The sequence below is a fragment of the Procambarus clarkii genome, chromosome 92, assembly GCF_040958095.1.
Source record: "Procambarus clarkii isolate CNS0578487 chromosome 92, FALCON_Pclarkii_2.0, whole genome shotgun sequence".
In the NCBI taxonomy this organism is placed as follows: domain Eukaryota; kingdom Metazoa; phylum Arthropoda; class Malacostraca; order Decapoda; family Cambaridae; genus Procambarus; species Procambarus clarkii.
The window spans coordinates 11,382,832-11,402,200 of NC_091241.1; the positions used below are offsets into that span (position 1 = coordinate 11,382,832).

At 34.6% G+C, this 19,369-nt stretch overlaps 1 protein-coding gene across 2 annotated transcripts in view; it reads right to left on the bottom strand.

Moving 5' to 3' along the window:
• LOC123775049 (interferon alpha-inducible protein 27-like protein 2) overlaps positions 1–3,785 on the bottom strand; it is a 17,364-nt gene extending 13,579 nt beyond the window's left edge. Inside the window, exons 1-2 of one of the 2 annotated variants that reach the window (XM_045769833.2) lie at positions 3,628–3,773; positions 1,021–1,183 (exon numbers count right to left, since the gene is read on the bottom strand). In XM_045769833.2, coding sequence (XP_045625789.2) covers positions 1,021–1,181 — 161 coding nt within the window. In that variant the 5' untranslated portion in view covers positions 1,182–1,183; positions 3,628–3,773. Of the gene's footprint in view, positions 1–1,020; positions 1,184–3,627 lie in introns of both variants that reach the window. The other variant, XM_045769834.2, reaches the window with a different exon arrangement.
• Positions 3,786–19,369: the final 15,584 nt, after the last annotated feature.

A 19,369-nucleotide genomic window follows, 5' to 3' on the forward strand; every position in this document is an offset into this window, starting at 1 on the left:
ATTTACGTTAAATCTACTACTTTGACTTGTGACATATCATCAGTTTAAATTTACACTGGGTTATTAGTAATGGGAAGAAATTTTTTAAATTTGTGCATGGCCAACGAAAAAAGAATTAGGCTATATAATCTCCTGTTTACTATCCTGATCACTTGACACCTCTAAAGTTAAATACACAAATGTGTGCTAAGATTCACATTATATCCCCTTCAGCTTGGCCTTCACTTCATATTTTTTCCAACAATGTAAGGTTTAGAGATACATTAATTAATTTATTCCTAACACTTGCAAAAATTAATAATGGATCATATACTGTAATTTTAATGCTATCAACACTTAAGGGGCGTTATTTCCAAATTTGCCCAAAATATGCAATAAATGAAAACTTGTTCGATTTCAATCAAACTTTTTTGACAAGTTGTATATGAAAAGGGTTTCAATTGGTCCAAGTCTCAGCATCGTAGCATAAATAGGAAGGGAGAAAAAAAAATTGAATTATGTGTCAAAAATTTTTCAAAATGGTCAAAAACGATTATTAAACATAATGTCAACTGAAATCATGTCTATGACTCTCAGCTATCACAATAGCATATATTATATTGTGCTATATCACAATAGCATATATTTATATTGTGCTAAAGTTTAAGAATGGTGATGCAAAGTTTACTTCTCTTAATATTATAAATAGTGTAGTTAAATCATCTACCGTCAAAATATTTTCCAAAATTATTTAATCTTCTTTTCTATAGTTTTAACTGCTATATAATGTTAATATTATATTAACCATATATTTATCTCTTCTTGTTTACCTAGCAGCTCCCCTCAAACGGGGTCCCCAGAACAAAAAATCTACGCACAGCCTCTCTAAATATCCAGATCCAGCCTTAATTATAAGAACCTAATATCCCAAATGTAGTCAACACTTTTTCTCCCATCAGGAGAGTGTTTTCTTTTCTTAAATTTTGTTTCATCCAATATTGAAAGTAACCAAAAATAATGAGCACCATATTTATTCATTACCTGCAAAGAGGGCAATCAATGAGTTCCCTGACATTGCGTATTTTGATAAGACATGATCTGCAGAACGTATGGCCACAGGCAGGAAGGGCAATGGGCACATGATTCTGGCCGTCAAATAGATTCTCGCACACCTTACAGTTCTTCCACGAATCTTGTGCCATTTCTGTGTGTAAGATGACAATTAGGAGCAACTCATCATCTTCAGCAACCAGCATCACTCAATCCAGTAACCTAATTTGATTGTTTCCACCAGCAGTGGCTAGTTTATAGTACATCTCTATACTCATCCTGTGAGTGGTTATCACGAGATGATTTCGGGGATTAGCGTCCCGGTCCTCGACCAGGTCTCCTTTTTGTTACACAACCCCAGGAAGTAGCCCATAGCAGCTGTTTAACTCCCAGGTACCTATTTACTGCTAGGCAAACAGGGGCATCAGGGTGAAAGAAACTGCCCATTTGTTTCTGCCTCCGCCGGGGATCGAACCTGGAACCTTTCAAATTCAAAATGTTTATTCAGGTAAAGTACATACATACAAGGTGTGATACAAACATTGATGGATTTATAGATGGAGCTAGTACATACAGTGCCTAAAGCCACTATTACGCAAAGCTTTTCGGGCAGGAAAAACACTAAAGACTAAAACTTAATACTAATTAAGATTAAAGTATAAATTGTGTTGAGAAAATATAAACATAAAAAAGGGGGGAACATGGCAGAAAAATAGCAAATATACAATTTGGTCGACAAGCAGCATTGTTTAAAATAGCAGACATGGGTTGACATTTAGGGGTAAGGTAGGTTACAGGAAGTTAATTAGGTAGTGCTTAGTTTTATCTTAAACTGGTTGGGAGAGGTACAGTCTTCCTTAGGACTATGAATCCTGAATGCTGTCCACTTTGCTGTCAGGCACCCAGCTTTGGTGGTAGTTTATTGTACACCCACATACTCATCCTAGGAGTGGTAGTTCATTGTACACTCACATACAGTACCCATCCTGTGAGAAGTGGTGAGTTAAGATAACCATGGGCCTCAGGCTTGTATCTGGACAAGCCTCTTTAAAATTTAGTGACCATTTTTAAGCAATTGGTATAATGAAAATAGTATTTCGTATGTGTATGTGCTACATTTGTTATATGGGCTTAAGGACAGACCAGTGGAATATTTCATCAAGTTGCTAGGCATGCATGGTCATACTGCTAAGGATCCTTCAGAAAGCTTACTTTCCTTCATGAAAGAGTACCATTAGACATTTCCAACTGTTGAGGTTACATTTAGTACTGTATATGAAACTGAATGTTACTGCAGCTGATATTGAAACAATTGATAAATGATTATTATTAGTAGCATTAAAATGTAACTGAAACTGATATTGAAACAATTGATAAATTATTAGCATTATAATGTATCTGAATTATCATGTCAAAGGCTGTACCTCTCTCAACCAGTTTAAGATCAAAACAAAGTACTACCTAATTAACTCTACTTAACCTACCCTTAAATGTCAACCCGTGTCTTACTACTTTAAACAACGTCTTACTATTTTAAACAATGTCTTACTATTTTTAAACAATGCTGTTTATTGACCAAATTGTATATTTGCTATTTTCTGCCATGTTCCCCCCTTTTTTATTTTTTATTTTTTTATTAATGTCAATAAGTATTAAGTTTTAGTCCAAGTGTTTCCCCCCCCCCACACACCTTGCCCAAAACGCTACGCGTACTAGTGGCTTTAAGTATTGTATATACCAGCTTTTTCTTTCAATCCAACATTATGTTTGTAACTCATCTGAAATGTATGTACCTGTCCTAAATAAAGAATCTGAATCTGATGCTGATATTAAAACTCAATGTAACTGCAGCTGATATTGAAACAATAAATAAATAAATAAATGTAACTGAAGCAGATATTGAAACAATAAATAAATAAATGTAACTGAAGCAGATATTGAAATAATGTAACTGAAGCAGATATTGAAACAATGTAACTGAAGCAGATATTGAAACAATGTAACTGAAGCAGATATTGAAACAATGTAACTGAAGCAGATATTGAAACAATGTAACTGAAGCAGATATTGAAACAATGTAACTGAAGCAGATTTTGAAACAATGTAACTGAAGCAGATATTGAAACAATGTAACTGAAGCAGATATTGAAACAATGTAACTGAAGCAGATATTGAAACAATGCAACTGAAGCAGATATTGAAACAATGCAACTGAAGCAGATATTGAAACAATGTAACTGAAGCAGATATTGAAACAATGCAACTGAAGCAGATATTGAAACAATGTAACTGAAACTGGTATTGAAACTGAAGCTGATATTGAAACTGACTATATATACCTCTTATTATTTTCTTATGTATGCATATTTTTCTAATAAAATATTATTACTCCAGGGTATCTATTTACCGTTAAGTGAACAGAAGCATTAGGTGGAAGGAAACGTGCCCAATTATTTATGTTCCACCCGAGAACCAAACCCAGGATCCCCGGATTGTGAAGTGAGAACGAAGCCACCTGTGCTACCAAGAGGCCCACTCCCCCAGTTAGGATTCGAAAAAGGACTCTGGCGGCGCCGATAAATTACATTTTGTACTTACTGTGATTTTGATGCTATTGGGGTAAAGATTCGTAAGAGTTCCTTATATACCATAGACACGTAAACCAGCTCCCATTGAAGTCTAGCCTCAAGTGACAGATTACGTGGACATGAAACAGCTTTCCCAGCGCTGGACACGAATGAGTCAGGTTACCAGTGGCACACACACACATACATTATAATACACCCTGTATTCTTAGCATGGGGCGGGTTCCAGAAAAAAATAACAATGTAAATTAAAATTTAAAACTATGTAATGTTGTTTTATAAACAAATATATCTAAAATGTTATTTGTAAAAGATGAGCTCCGGGCTACAATTTACATTTTCTATTGTGTAACACTTGTTCATTTTAGCGCATACTCCTGTAGTGTGTGAAGCCTGTCCCAGCGTGCACAATATGACGTTGTAGTGAAACTACATCTCGTGCACACCATATTTACCTGGATTTACCTGATGACCACTCTCTCTAATGGCCTCGATGATTATAATAATAATATTATTATTTTTTATTTGCAAGATGGTACAATAAATAGGTTGGTGAGATTACATAACATAAAACATAAAAATTACATGTAACATAAAAATACGACTGGTATTTTTTCATTCATGCAAAGCCACTAACACGCATAGCCTTTCGGGCAGATCCTAATCTAACGTATCGGGTAAAATGATCGGAATTAGATCAGCCAAAAGAAACTACGAAAGGAAACTTGCCCAAAACATAAAGAAAGGTCCACGGTAGAAAGGTCCATAAAGAAAGGTAAAGTTGGCGTTGGGATAGGTACACCTCTCGGTGTACCTATCCCTTGAACACTACTTGACCCCAACACCAACTTACGGCAGAACTAGGGAATCTAAGCGAGTAAATAGTTGCTTTATTTTGTATACAATTTTTGTACCTACTAATTAACCATTGTAACATGTTCTTATGTATATTTTCTAAACAAAATAATAATAATAATTTATACTAATAACTATTATAATTATGATTATTAATATTATTATTATTATTATTATTATTATTATTATTATTATTATTATTATATTAAATGGACTTAATTCTCATGTCCCGTTTAGGCATGGAAGACTATCAGTAAAATTAAGAGTAAAAAGACTGATCTCACACTGTCATCCTTTACACACAAACTGAGCTGGTTGGTGCATGCGCCACCCAAGACACGCATAACACACCAAAACAGCGACCTGTCCTCAACTAAGAACGTCGCATTTCGCTCATATGCTTTTCCTAAAGCCAAAAATTGTCGTACCTGAAAATGGAAGCTTCTGGCGCAAGTGACGTACTGTCCCGTTTTCTGTTTTGGGTCCTCTGGTAGGTTTTGGAGAGGAGACTTTAAAGTGACCGTTTTAGAAAGTGTGTGACAGATAGATTACATCGCTTAGTGGCATTTATTAGGTAGGCCATCCAGCCTAGCTTCGATAAGTCACAATGAATAAGTGGGAAAGTAAAAAACAATAATGAATGCTACATGTATTCAAGAGCTTTATAACGACAGTATGTTATACATCACTGAAAACCTTTATAGAGGCAATAATTACAAATACTATGGCACTGCAAAAGTAATTACACATGCACAGACACACACACACACACACACACACACACACACACACACACACACACACACACACACACACACACACACACACACATACACATACACACATATATATATATATATATATATATATATATATATATATATATATATATATTAAACATTGGATCTCACCCCTTGCTTGTGTGTGTTCCCAATTTTAATTATTGTAAATTCATATTGACAACATTTATAAATGTAAACACCCCGAACATTTATCAATACATGTATTCAACTCCATAAAAGTGGCTGTTTGTGAACTGTCTGTAATAGACAACTATCAAAATAAAGTGCTAAGATAAGCTTACATTTATCTGAGGGTCATTATCTCTAGCGGATACAAGGGAAACACGAAGCATCAGCTTGTCTAAGGCTTCCCGATAAAATACTCCTGATAACTCAAACTTTATCTGTCATATCAGTGATTCTGTGTGATTATAATTATTTGCTGTTCTTTGAATTGTATGATTCATACTCATGTCATTCACATATATTGATTATAATTAGTTTAAATGTGAGTTTTCTTTCAATTAAACTGAAAAGAAATTAGCTTCAACTACAAGCTTGGAATTTGCGAGTCTTATACTAAGTTAAGCTATAATTGAATACTCAATTTAAGAAAAAATATATGTTGTGGAATATATACATTTATGTTAAAGTCTTGTACTTATAGAGAAATAATTTCAACTTATTAACAAAGAAACAATTTCACCATATTAATTTAACAAAAAAAAAATCCCTTATATTTTGGTTGAACATTGTTAGGGACATATAGCCTATAAAACCTTTCGAGGTCACGAGGACAACGTTAAATGGACATTGAATTTTCATTGGTTTAAATTTTTTTTCAGGGAAATTCCTGTGCGGGCCCTGGCTGGCCCACTAAACGTTATGCTAATATTCCAGCGGCAAAACATACTCTAGTAATGTTGAATCAACACTGAATCAGCTTTATCGACGTTGAATCAACTTAATCGACGTTGAATCAACTTTATCGATGTTGAGTCAACACTGAATCACCTTTATCAACGTTGAATCAACGTAGTTTGCACAACATGCGCCCACTGGGCTATTTTGCTTGGTTTAAGAGTCCAAGGCGCCCCTGGGGCTCTAAACCAACCATTTCTCGGTGACAACGATTCCTACGAAATAAGTCATATGTCTCTCGGTTCTCGTAGTAGCATTCTGGTAGATATTATGAACCTGTGAACATTCTGTGACACAGATGGTGTTATATAGACTTCTGGGATTGGCATTATCTCTTGATAATTACAGAAGCTAACTATTAACCCTTTTCCAGGATGTAATCCTAGTATATTATAAAATGTTTATCTTTGAATACCATTTATAAATTGGTACCTAAACACAGTTCCTCGGAAACATTTTAGTAATTTTAGTAAATTAATGGTAGATTAGCGAGGCTGACTGAAAAGTATGAGTTTTTCATTAAAAAAATGATAAAGTGTGTATTGTATATTGGTTTGCAGTAGACTGTGAGTAGAGTATTATAACAAAATGTGGCTAGGCTGAATTATGTGTGGCGAGATTGTAATACAAGTGTGACTTGATATATAGCTGTGGCTAGGCTAATGCGCGCGGTGTGGCTAGGCTAATGCGCGCGGTGTGGCTAGGCTAATGTGCACGGTGTGGCTAGGCTAATGCGCGCGGTGTGGCTAGGCTAATGCGCGCGGTGTGGCAACAAATCATAACAGAGCTTAGTCATCTCACGTATCAGGAACGGTTGATGGTCACTGGGGTAACAGGTATGACAAGGCGGATCTCATCTAAATGTTTAAAATACTGAACAATTTGGAGGATGTCGATCCAGACAATTTCTTTAATAGATGTAACACGAACGAGGATCAACGGGTTCAAGCTCAATAAACCACAAATGTTGGACAGAAAACAGGAGATGCTTTTTCACATGTAGGGTTGTAAACCCGTGGAACCACCTACCCGCCGAAGCCGTAAACGCCAAAACTACAGGTGGAAATTGGAGGGACCCTTGACAAGCCGCCGGCTTCCTGTCCTCATCGAGGCCACTAGCATTAGTGGCCCCTCAGGTAATTTTTGAAAATGTGTATGGAGTCAGCCTCCATCATAGCACAGCCTAATGCATTCCATTTGTTAACTACTCTGACACAACAAATTCTTTCTAGTGTATATGTGGCTCATTTGGCTACTTAGTTTCTGCCTGTGTGTGTGTGACCAGACTTCGATGCAGGTATGACCAGATTCTGGTGCATTTGTGACCATACTCTAATGCAGGTGTGGTCATAATACAACAAAGTGACGCAGAAGAGATCAAGCTAGACGGAATGAGTAAATTGCGGAAACTGGAGCACTTTCGTACGGTACAGGGCAAGAGGGTGAAGATAGGTCGATACTTCATGGGGGACGGTAGGATGTACAAGATGGGGCGGTGGAACAAGGGCATCCACCACCGTGTCCTCTTCCTTCTAAATCAGCACTTCGTAAAGACGGTGGGATACATAGGGTGGTATCCTCCAAGATCAGTACTTCATGTAGACGGTGGGATACATAGGGTGGTATCCTCCAAGATCAGTACTTCATGTAGACGGTGGGATACATAGGGTGGTATCCTCCAACATCAGTACTTCATGTAGACGGTGGGATACATAGGGTGGTATCCTCCAAGATCAGTACTTCATGTAGACGGTAGTAGTAGGGAGTAAGAGCCACAGGTAACTTTTTTTTTTGGGGAGAGGACCCCTGTGGACTGTAAGAGCCACAGGTAACTTTTTTTTTCTGGCCAGAGGACCCCTGTGGACTGTAAGATCCACAGGTAACTTTTTTTTTTTTTTTCTGGAAATTCATGTGTAGCATGTCGGGGTTTTCAGGTAAATTTTGTCAGTCACAGATTTGGAATTAGGGAATTCTTATAATGAAAAATAATGGCATACGAGTTTGTTAAAGTTCTTATGAGAAAAATAATTTCCGAGACATAGAAGTTTGTTAAGGCCTTATGGGACAAATTCAAGTAACGTATGTAGCTCTTTAGGGTTTCCATGAGAACTCTACGGACATATTTTACATGTTTTCAACTTACAAAATCGTCTATGTAAGCCTTAGGTATTCATATAAATTTAGAAAATCACCTGTGTAAGTCATAGTTTTCAGGGTTTCGTACATCACACCCCCCTCCCTCCCCCCCTTACCTCGCAATCTGTCGCGTCACCTTTATTTACCTTACGCCCGGCCAGCCAGGCCTCTTATCTTATCTTCTCCATAATAATATCTGGACCGTCCCTCCTCTCTCTCTCTCTCTCCTTTCATTCAGTTCAACTATTTTCCAACATCGTATGTTTTCTCCTTTTCATTAAGCAAGTCAGTTTTACACAAATAAATCATGTTAGTAAGCAAGTTCTAGCTCACGTTCCCCCACCTTAGTCCCCTGTCATATAATGAATACTATCATTCCAATCCCTCTAAAATTTAAAAATAATCATATTTCAAACGTAGTTCAATACAGTAATTTAGTTACCAAGCTCCAGCGCTTGTCCTCCGCCTTAGCTCTCTCTCGTATCTTCGTTAGTATCAGTCCAATTTCCCTGAAATTTTTACCCTCTGTATTTCGGGCACCGTAAATAAGATCAAAACAGTTACCAAGCTCCAGCGCTTGTCCTCCGCCTTAGCTCTCTCTCGTATCTTCGTTAGTAACAGTCCAATTTCCCTGAAATTTTTACCCTCTGTATTTCAGACACCGTAAATAAAATCAAGTCAGTTATCGAGCTCCAGCTCTCGTCCTCGCCTTAGTTCTCCTTCGTATCTTTGTAAATAACCCATCAATTTCCCTAAAATTTAAAGCAGACATACTTCAAAGTTAGTAAATAAAATCAAGTCAGTTATCGAGCTCCAGCTCTCGTCCCCGCCTTAGTTCTCTTTCATATCTTTGTAAATAAACCATCAATTTCCCTGAAATTTTTACCCGCTGTATTTCAGACATAGTAAATATGAAGTAAACAATTATAAAACTCTAGCTCTTGTCCTCTGTCCAAGCTCACTTTTGTAAAATCATTACTCTCAGTCCAAATCACCCAACTACATTTTCAGACATAGTAAATAAAAACCAGTTCAGTTATCAAGTTTCAACTCTTGTGCCCCAGCTTAGTTCATTTGTACAAGTTCTTTATTTTCCAACTAAATCACCCTGAGATTTAAGATCACCGTATTTCTAACGTAGTAAAATTAATCGGGGCATTAACCAAGCTCCATTTCCTCAGCCTTAGATCATCAGACATAAATATATTCGATCAAGTCCCTCTCCAGCCTATCTGTTTATCAGAGTATTTACTTTACCCTTCTCATCCCCAACGTATCAAAACCTTCAATAATCATACTGTATTTGCATATTTTCTCTATATTCAGCTGTGTTCTTCACATTTTGTCCATGTTTTCTATGTTCACTCCATGTTCTTCAAATGTTCACAGTCCCATTCAGTTCATATTTTCACAAGTATCTCCATTTTTTCTGTAATCTTTCTCTTAGTCTCATTACTTTCTCTACAAATTCTAGTCATATTTTCTATGTTTTCATGTTCATCACATGTTCTCTTTACAACTTTTATACTCAATATTCATGCTAACTTCCATATTTTGTGTTCTTTGCAATATTCATGTTCCTCTACAAGTTCATGTTCCTCACAAGATCACTTCGTTTTTTCACCTTCACTTACATGTTTTCTACATTCTTTGTCATATTCTCCATGTTCTTCACAAGTCCATTGTTCATTCTTTGTATTCCCTATTCTCCTTATCATGTTTTCATGTTCACTGTATTCATCAACTTTTCTTACATATGTTCTTTGCCATGTTCCCCATATGTTCTCTGGGTTTTTCCCCTATCTAACATTCCTTAACTAAAAAAATCTTTCGCCAATCAACTAAAACATAGTCACTTTCGTCATTTCTCAACTAAACTTATTATCCAGTCAACTAAAAATAGTCAGAAATAGCCTCGTTCAACACTGTTCTTAACTAAAACAACCTTTCTCTTAGCTAAAAATTGTCAAAGGAAACTTCTTTCAGCACTTTCTTAACAGTCGCTATGTTTCATCAAGTAAGAAAAAATTGTCAAAGGAATCTTTCCAACACTGTTCATAACTAAACTTATTCCCTAGTCATCAGAAAATAACCGTGTTCTTCATGTTTCATTGTCATTTCATAACTAAAATTATCCATCAATCAGCAGAAAAAGTCATATTCATCATTTCGTAACAGCCATTATGTTTTCGTCAAGTAAGAAAATATAGTCAAAGATATCTATCATCGTCGTTCTTAACTGACATTTATACTTTGTGGAGCACTAAAAAATAGTCAGAAATAGCCTCATTCAACACCGTTCTTAACTAAAACAGCCTTTCGCTTAGCTAAAAATTGTCAAAGGAATCTTTTCAGCACTGTTCATAACTAACTTTATCCATAGTCAAGTAAGAAAATATAGTCAAAGATATCTATCATCGTCGTTCTTAACTGGCATTATACTTTGTGGAGCACTAAAATAGTCACTGTCGTCATATTTGTCTTTTTCCTCAACTAAAAGAGTCAAATGTAACTTTTTCAACACTTTCGTAACTAAAATTATATGTCGCTAAGTAAGAAAAAATAGTCAAATGTAACTTTTTCAGCACTTTCATAAAAATTATATGTCGTTAAGTAAGAAAAATAGTCAAAGGTGCTCTCCGTAACACCAAAGTTACTCTTCGAGATATCAAAGACACTCTCAAACACTCAAAAATTTACTCGCATCCTCAAAGTTATTCTCAGTCATCAAAAAGTTAATCTCAGTCATCAAAATGCTATTCTCCAAGTAGCCTTTCATTCATCAGAGAACTTTCTAAGACATCTTCGTTCATTAAAGTTAATCTCAGAGGCATAAAAGTTATTCTCGGAGCTATCAAAAAGTTAATCTCTAAAACAACAAAAGTTAATCTCTGTCATCAAAGTTGATCTGCAAGATATCTTCGAGACATCAAAGTTACTTTTCATTACATCAAAGACGCATTCAAATACTACCCATGTTCTCAGAAGTCATTCTCAAAGTCATCAAAGTTATTCAGAGCTAACAAAATACTACTCATGTTCTCAAAGACATTCTCAAAGTCATCTAAAGTTATTCCAAGACAACAAAAGTCATTCTCAGAGCTATCAAAATTATTCTCGGAGTCATCAAAAGGTATTCTCTAACTCACTTTGGTCATTAAAGTTAATTTCTATGTTATAAAAGTTTGTCTCAGAGACATCTAAAGTTAATCTTAGAGTTATCAAATGTAATCTCTAACTCTCTTTTGTTCATCAAAGTTGATCTCAGAGTTAGCAAAGGTAATCTCTAACTCACTCTCGTTCATCAAAGTTGTTTCAAAGACATCAAAGTTATTCAAAGAGCTAACAAAAGTTATTCTCAGAGTCACCTTCGTTCTTCAGAGAAACTTTCCAAAACATCTTTATTCATCAAAGTTATTCTCAGAGGCATAAAAGTCATTCTCAGAGCTATCAAACTTGTTCTCAAAGTCATCAAACTTATTCACAGAGTCATCAAAGTTAATCTAAGACATCATTTTTCATCAAAGATATTCTCTCTAAACCATCAATGTTCTTCTCTAAGACATAAAAGTTATTCTCAGAGTCACCTTCGTTCGTCAGAGAAACTTTCAAAACATCTTTGTTCATCAAACTTGTTTTCAAAGTCATCAAAAGTTAATCTAAGACATCTTCTTTCATCAAAGTTATTTTCAGAGACATCTAAAGTTATTCTCAGAGACATCAAATGTTATTCTCGAAGTCATCAAAGATATTTTCAGAGACATCTAAATTTAATTTCTATGTTATAAAGTTATTCTCAGAGACATCTAAAGTTAATCTTGGTCATCAAAGTTGTTCTCTAAACATCAATGTTGTTCTCCAAGACATCAAAGATGTTCTCAAAATCATAAAAGTTATTCCCAGAGCTATCAAAGTTAATCTCAGAGTTATCCAAAGATATTCTCATGTCCACAAAAGTTATTCCAAGAGACGTCAAAGTTGTTTCAAAGACATCAAAGTTAATCTCAGAGTTATCCAAAGACATTCTCAGAGACATCTAAAGTTATTCTCTAAGACATCAAAGTTGTTCTAAGAGTTATCAAAAGTTATTCTCAGTCATGATATGTTATTCTCTAACTCACTTCCATTCATCAAAGACATTCTCTAAGTCCTGAAAGTTATTCTCTAAGACAACAAAGTCTTTCTCAGAGCTACCAAAGATGTTCTCTAAATCATAAAAGTTAATCTTAACTCACCTTCGTTCATTAGAGAAACTTTCCAATCCATATTCGTTGACCGGAGTTATTCTCAGAGTCATCAAAGCGATCTCTAATTCATCTTCGTTCTCCAAAGTTGTTCTCTAAGACACCTTCATTCATCAAAGAAACTCTCCTTCTTCCATCATGTTATTCTTTAAGACATCTTCAGTCATAAAATTTTCTCTCCAAAATGTAACTAGTTCAGCTTTTCATACCAAACCTGCATTTCTGTTAAAACATATTTTCTTAGTTGCTTTACCCTAAAACTGTTCTCTGAACTACACTGTTCAAACCTACGTAACCTATCCTCTCCACCCAATGTTACTTAGTTAACGTAACGTTCCTAAACCTAGCTTTACCTATCCTAACATACCTTACCTTACCTTCCCTATCTTACCTAACTTTACCTATCCTAACATAACTTACCTTACCTTCCCTAACTTAACCTAACTTTACCTATCCTAACTTAACTTGCCTTTCATAACCTAACTTTACCTATCCAAACATAACTTACCTTACCTTCCCTATCTTACCTAACTTTACCTATCCTAACATAACTTACCTTACCTTCCCTAACTTAACATAACTTTACCTATCCTAACTTAACTTACCTTTCATAACCTAACTTTACCTAACATAACTTACCTTACCTTCCCTAACTTAACCTAACTTTACCTATCCTAACTTAACTTGCCTTTCATAACCTAACTTTACCTATCCTAACATAACTTACCTTACCTTCCCTATCTTACCTAACTTACCTTACCTTACCTATCTTACCTAACTTTACCTATCTTACCTAACTTAACCTGCATAACCTAACTTAACCTAACTTTACCTATCCTAACTTAACTTAACTTTCATAACCTAACTTTACCTATCCTAACATAACTTACCTTACCTTCCCTATCTTACCTAACTTTACCTATCCTATCATAACTTACCTTACATATCATACCTAACTTAACCAAACTTTACCTATCCTAACTTAACTTACCTAACTTATTCTGCTTAACCTAACTTACCTATCTTACCTAACTTTACCTAACTTATTTAACTTATCTTACCTATCCTAACCTAACTTGCTTTACCTAACTTAATCTTACTTTCCCAAACTGATGTATCCTAACTTATCTAGTCCAACCAGACATGATCTAACTTAAGTATTCCTTCTTGTCTTTGTGTTTCGTCAATCATTGTCTCATATTCATTTACTCATTTCATTAGTTAATTTCTCAAATGGTCACTTATGCATTTCAAGTGCTATTTGTTAGAGATTGGATATTTAAGCATTTCAAAGAATTTTTGTTATATATGGGCATTTACTCATTTCAAGGGATAATTTCTCAAATGGACGTTTTTGCAGATCAAGGGTTATTTGTTAAAGTTCATCAAGTTGCTCATAAGTTGTATTTATTATGTTTGTTATCATTTATTTCTTATTCCCCAACCCCTTAACCTAACCTCTTGTAATCTTAGTGTATTTAGTAGGTTCTATCATATGTTCTTATTCCCCAACCCCTTAACCTAACCTCTTGTAATCTTAGTGTATTTAGTAGGTTCTATCATATGTTCTTATTCCCAACCCCTTAACCTAACCTCTTGTAATCTTAGTGTATTAGTAGGTTCTATCTTATGTTCTTATTCCCCAACCCTTTAACCTATCCTTTCAGATGTAGTTTGTTGAATATATTATCCTTTTCCTAACCTTTCAGATGTAGTTTTGTTTCTCCTTTTTGTATATTTTTACCCAAACCATCTTTCCTTCTTTACTTTGATTCTCCTACTCCTTCTAACCCTCCTTTTCTATCTCTCTCCCTTATTCTCTCTCTTCCTCCCCCTCTCTCTCTCTCATTTGCTCAAATGCTCTCTTCTCAAATTCAAGTCTTAATGCCCCCATTCTCACACCCTCACTCTCATTCACTTAGTTTTTCTTTTTCTCAAATTCAAGTCTTAGTGCTCCCATGCTCTTCCTCCCCCCTCTCTCTTACTCTTTTCTCCTCTTTTCATGCTCTCACTCACTTGCTCTCTTGTTTTTCTCAATTTCAAGTCTTAGTAGATCTGATTCTTTACTATTGTAATTTTATTATTACTAAGATAAAGAATGAACTTATATGTGAAAACAAAGTAAAAGAAGGAAAGAAGGTTAAGTGGGATGGTGGGTTTGGGTAAAAATATACAAAAAGGAGAAACAAAACTACATCTGAAAGGTTAGGAAAAGGATAATATATTCAACAAACTACATCTGAAAGGTTAGGTTAAAGGGTTGGGGAATAAGAACATATGATAGAACCTACTAATACACTAAGATTACAAGAGGTTAGGTTAAGGGGTTGGGAATAAGAACATATGATAGAACCTACTAAATACACTAAGATTACAAGAGGTTAGGTTAAGGGGTTGGGGAATAAGAACATATGATAGAACCTACTAAATACACTAAGATTACAAGAGGTTAGGTTAAGGGGTTGGGGAATAAGAACATATGATAGAACCTACTAAATACACTAAGATTACAAGAGGTTAGGTTAAGGGGTTGGGGAATAAGAAATAAATGATAACAAACATAATAAATACAACTTATGAGCAACTTGATGAACTTTAACAAATAACCCTTGATCTGCAAAAACGTCCATTTGAGAAATTATCCCTTGAAATGAGTAAATGCCCATATATAACAAAAATTCTTTGAAATGCTTAAATATCCAATCTCTAACAAATAGCACTTGAAATGCATAAGTGACCATTTGAGAAATTAACTAATGAAATGAGTAAATGAATATGAGACAATGATTGACGAAACACAAAGACAAGAAGGAATACTTAAGTTAGATCATGTCTGGTTGGACTAGATAAGTTAGGATACATCAGTTTGGGAAAGTAAGATTAAGTTAGGTAAAGCAAGTTAGGTTAGGATAGGTAAGATAAGTTAAATAAGTTAGGTAAAGTTAGGTAAGATAGGTAAGTTAGGTTAAGCAGAATAAGTTAGGTAAGTTAAGTTAGGATAGGTAAAGTTTGGTTAAGTTAGGTATGATATGTAAGGTAAGTTATGATAGGATAGGTAAAGTTAGGTAAGATAGGGAAGGTAAGGTAAGTTATGTTAGGATAGGTAAAGTTAGGTTATGAAAGTTAAGTTAAGTTAGGATAGGTAAAGTTAGGTTAAGTTAGGTTATGCAGGTTAAGTTAGGTAAGATAGGTAAAGTTAGGTAAGATAGGTAAGGTAAGGTAAGTTAGGTAAGATAGGGAAGGTAAGGTAAGTTATGTTAGGATAGGTAAAGTTAGGTTATGAAAGGCAAGTTAAGTTAGGATAGGTAAAGTTAGGTTAAGTTAGGGAAGGTAAGGTAAGTTATGTTAGGTAAAGTTAGGTTATGAAAGGTAAGTTAAGTTAGGATAGGTAAAGTTAGGTTAAGTTAGGGAAGGTAAGGTAAGTTATGTTAGGATAGGTAAAGTTAGGTAAGATAGGGAAGGTAAGGTAAGTTATGTTTGGATAGGTAAAGTTAGGTTATGAAAGGCAAGTTAAGTTAGGATAGGTAAAGTTAGGTTAAGTTAGGGAAGGTAAGGTAAGTTATGTTAGGATAGGTAAAGTTAGGTAAGATAGGGAAGGTAAGGTAAGGTATGTTAGGATAGGTAAAGCTAGGTTTAGGAACGTTACGTTAACTAAGTAACATTGGGTGGAGAGGATAGGTTACGTAGGTTTGAACAGTGTAGTTCAGAGAACAGTTTTAGGGTAAAGCAACTAAGAAAATATGTTTTAACAGAAATGCAGGTTTGGTATGAAAAGCTGAACTAGTTACATTTTGGAGAGAAAATTTTATGACTGAAGATGTCTTAAAGAATAACATGATGGAAGAAGGAGAGTTTCTTTGATGAATGAAGGTGTCTTAGAGAACAACTTTGGAGAACGAAGATGAATTAGAGATCGCTTTGATGACTCTGAGAATAACTCCGGTCAACGAATATGGATTGGAAAGTTTCTCTAATGAACGAAGGTGAGTTAAGATTAACTTTTATGATTTAGAGAACATCTTTGGTAGCTCTGAGAAAGACTTTGTTGTCTTAGAGAATAACTTTCAGGACTTAGAGAATGTCTTTGATGAATGGAAGTGAGTTAGAGAATAACATATCATGACTGAGAATAACTTTTGATAACTCTTAGAACAACTTTGATGTCTTAGAGAATAACTTTAGATGTCTCTGAGAATGTCTTTGGATAACTCTGAGATTAACTTTGATGTCTTTGAAACAACTTTGACGTCTCTTGGAATAACTTTTGTGGACATGAGAATATCTTTGGATAACTCTGAGATTAACTTTGATAGCTCTGGGAATAACTTTTATGATTTTGAGAACATCTTTGATGTCTTGGAGAACAACATTGATGTTTAGAGAACAACTTTGATGACCAAGATTAACTTTAGATGTCTCTGAGAATAACTTTATAACATAGAAATTAAATTTAGATGTCTCTGAAAATATCTTTGATGACTTCGAGAATAACATTTGATGTCTCTGAGAATAACTTTAGATGTCTCTGAAAATAACTTTGATGAAAGAAGATGTCTTAGATTAACTTTTGATGACTTTGAAAACAAGTTTGATGAACAAAGATGTTTTGAAAGTTTCTCTGACGAACGAAGGTGACTCTGAGAATAACTTTTATGTCTTAGAGAAGAACATTGATGGTTTAGAGAGAATATCTTTGATGAAAAATGATGTCTTAGATTAACTTTGATGACTCTGTGAATAAGTTTGATGACTTTGAGAACAAGTTTGATAGCTCTGAGAATGACTTTTATGCCTCTGAGAATAACTTTGATGAATAAAGATGTTTTGGAAAGTTTCTCTGAAGAACGAAGGTGACTCTGAGAATAACTTTTGTTAGCTCTTTGAATAACTTTGATGTCTTTGAAACAACTTTGATGAACGAGAGTGAGTTAGAGATTACCTTTGCTAACTCTGAGATCAACTTTGATGAACAAAAGAGAGTTAGAGATTACATTTGATAACTCTAAGATTAACTTTAGATGTCTCTGAGACAAACTTTTATAACATAGAAATTAACTTTAATGACCAAAGTGAGTTAGAGAATACCTTTTGATGACTCCGAGAATAATTTTGATAGCTCTGAGAATGACTTTTGTTGTCTTGGAATAACTTTAGATGACTTTGAGAATGTCTTTGAGAACATGAGTAGTATTTTGTTAGCTCTGAATAACTTTGATGACTTTGAGAATGACTTCTGAGAACATGGGTAGTATTTGAATGCGTCTTTGATGTAATGAAAAGTAACTTTGATGTCTCGAAGATATCTTGCAGATCAACTTTGATGACAGAGATTAACTTTTGTTGTTTTAGAGATTAACTTTTTGATAGCTCCGAGAATAACTTTTATGCCTCTGAGATTAACTTTAATGAACGAAGATGTCTTAGAAAGTTCTCTGATGAATGAAAGGCTACTTGGAGAATAGCATTTTGATGACTGAGATTAACTTTTTGATGACTGAGAATAACTTTGAGGATGCGAGTAAATTTTTGAGTGTTTGAGAGTGTCTTTGATATCTCGAAGAGTAACTTTGGTGTTACGGAGAGCACCTTTGACTATTTTTCTTACTTAACGACATATAATTTTTATGAAAGTGCTGAAAAAGTTACATTTGACTATTTTTTCTTACTTAGCGACATATAATTTTAGTTACGAAAGTGTTGAAAAAGTTACATTTGACTCTTTTAGTTGAGGAAAAAGACAAATATGACGACAGTGACTATTTTAGTGCTCCACAAAGTATAATGCCAGTTAAGAACGACGATGATAGATATCTTTGACTATATTTTCTTACTTGACTATGGATAAAGTTAGTTATGAACAGTGCTGAAAAGATTCCTTTGACAATTTTTAGCTAAGCGAAAGGCTGTTTTAGTTAAGAACGGTGTTGAATGAGGCTATTTCTGACTATTTTTTAGTGCTCCACAAAGTATAAATGTCAGTTAAGAACGACGATGATAGATATCTTTGACTATATTTTCTTACTTGACGAAAACATAATGGCTGTTACGAAATGATGAATATGACTTTTTCTGCTGATTGATGGATAATTTTAGTTATGAAATGACAATGAAACATGAAGAACACGGTTATTTTCTGATGACTAGGGAATAAGTTTAGTTATGAACAGTGTTGGAAAGATTCCTTTGACAATTTTTTCTTACTTGATGAAACATAGCGACTGTTAAGAAAGTGCTGAAAGAAGTTTCCTTTGACAATTTTTAGCTAAGAGAAAGGTTGTTTTAGTTAAGAACAGTGTTGAACGAGGCTATTTCTGACTATTTTTAGTTGACTGGATAATAAGTTTAGTTGAGAAATGACGAAAGTGACTATGTTTTAGTTGATTGGCGAAAGATTTTTTTAGTTAAGGAATGTTAGATAGGGGAAAAACCCAGAGAACATATGGGGAACATGGCAAAGAACATATGTAAGAAAAGTTGATGAATACAGTGAACATGAAAACATGATAAGGAGAATAGGGAATACAAAGAATGAACAATGGACTTGTGAAGAACATGGAGAATATGACAAAGAATGTAGAAAACATGTAAGTGAAGGTGAAAAAACGAAGTGATCTTGTGAGGAACATGAACTTGTAGAGGAACATGAATATTGCAAAGAACACAAAATATGGAAGTTAGCATGAATATTGAGTATAAAAGTTGTAAAGAGAACATGTGATGAACATGAAAACATAGAAAATATGACTAGAATTTGTAGAGAAAGTAATGAGACTAAGAGAAAGATTACAGAAAAAATGGAGATACTTGTGAAAATATG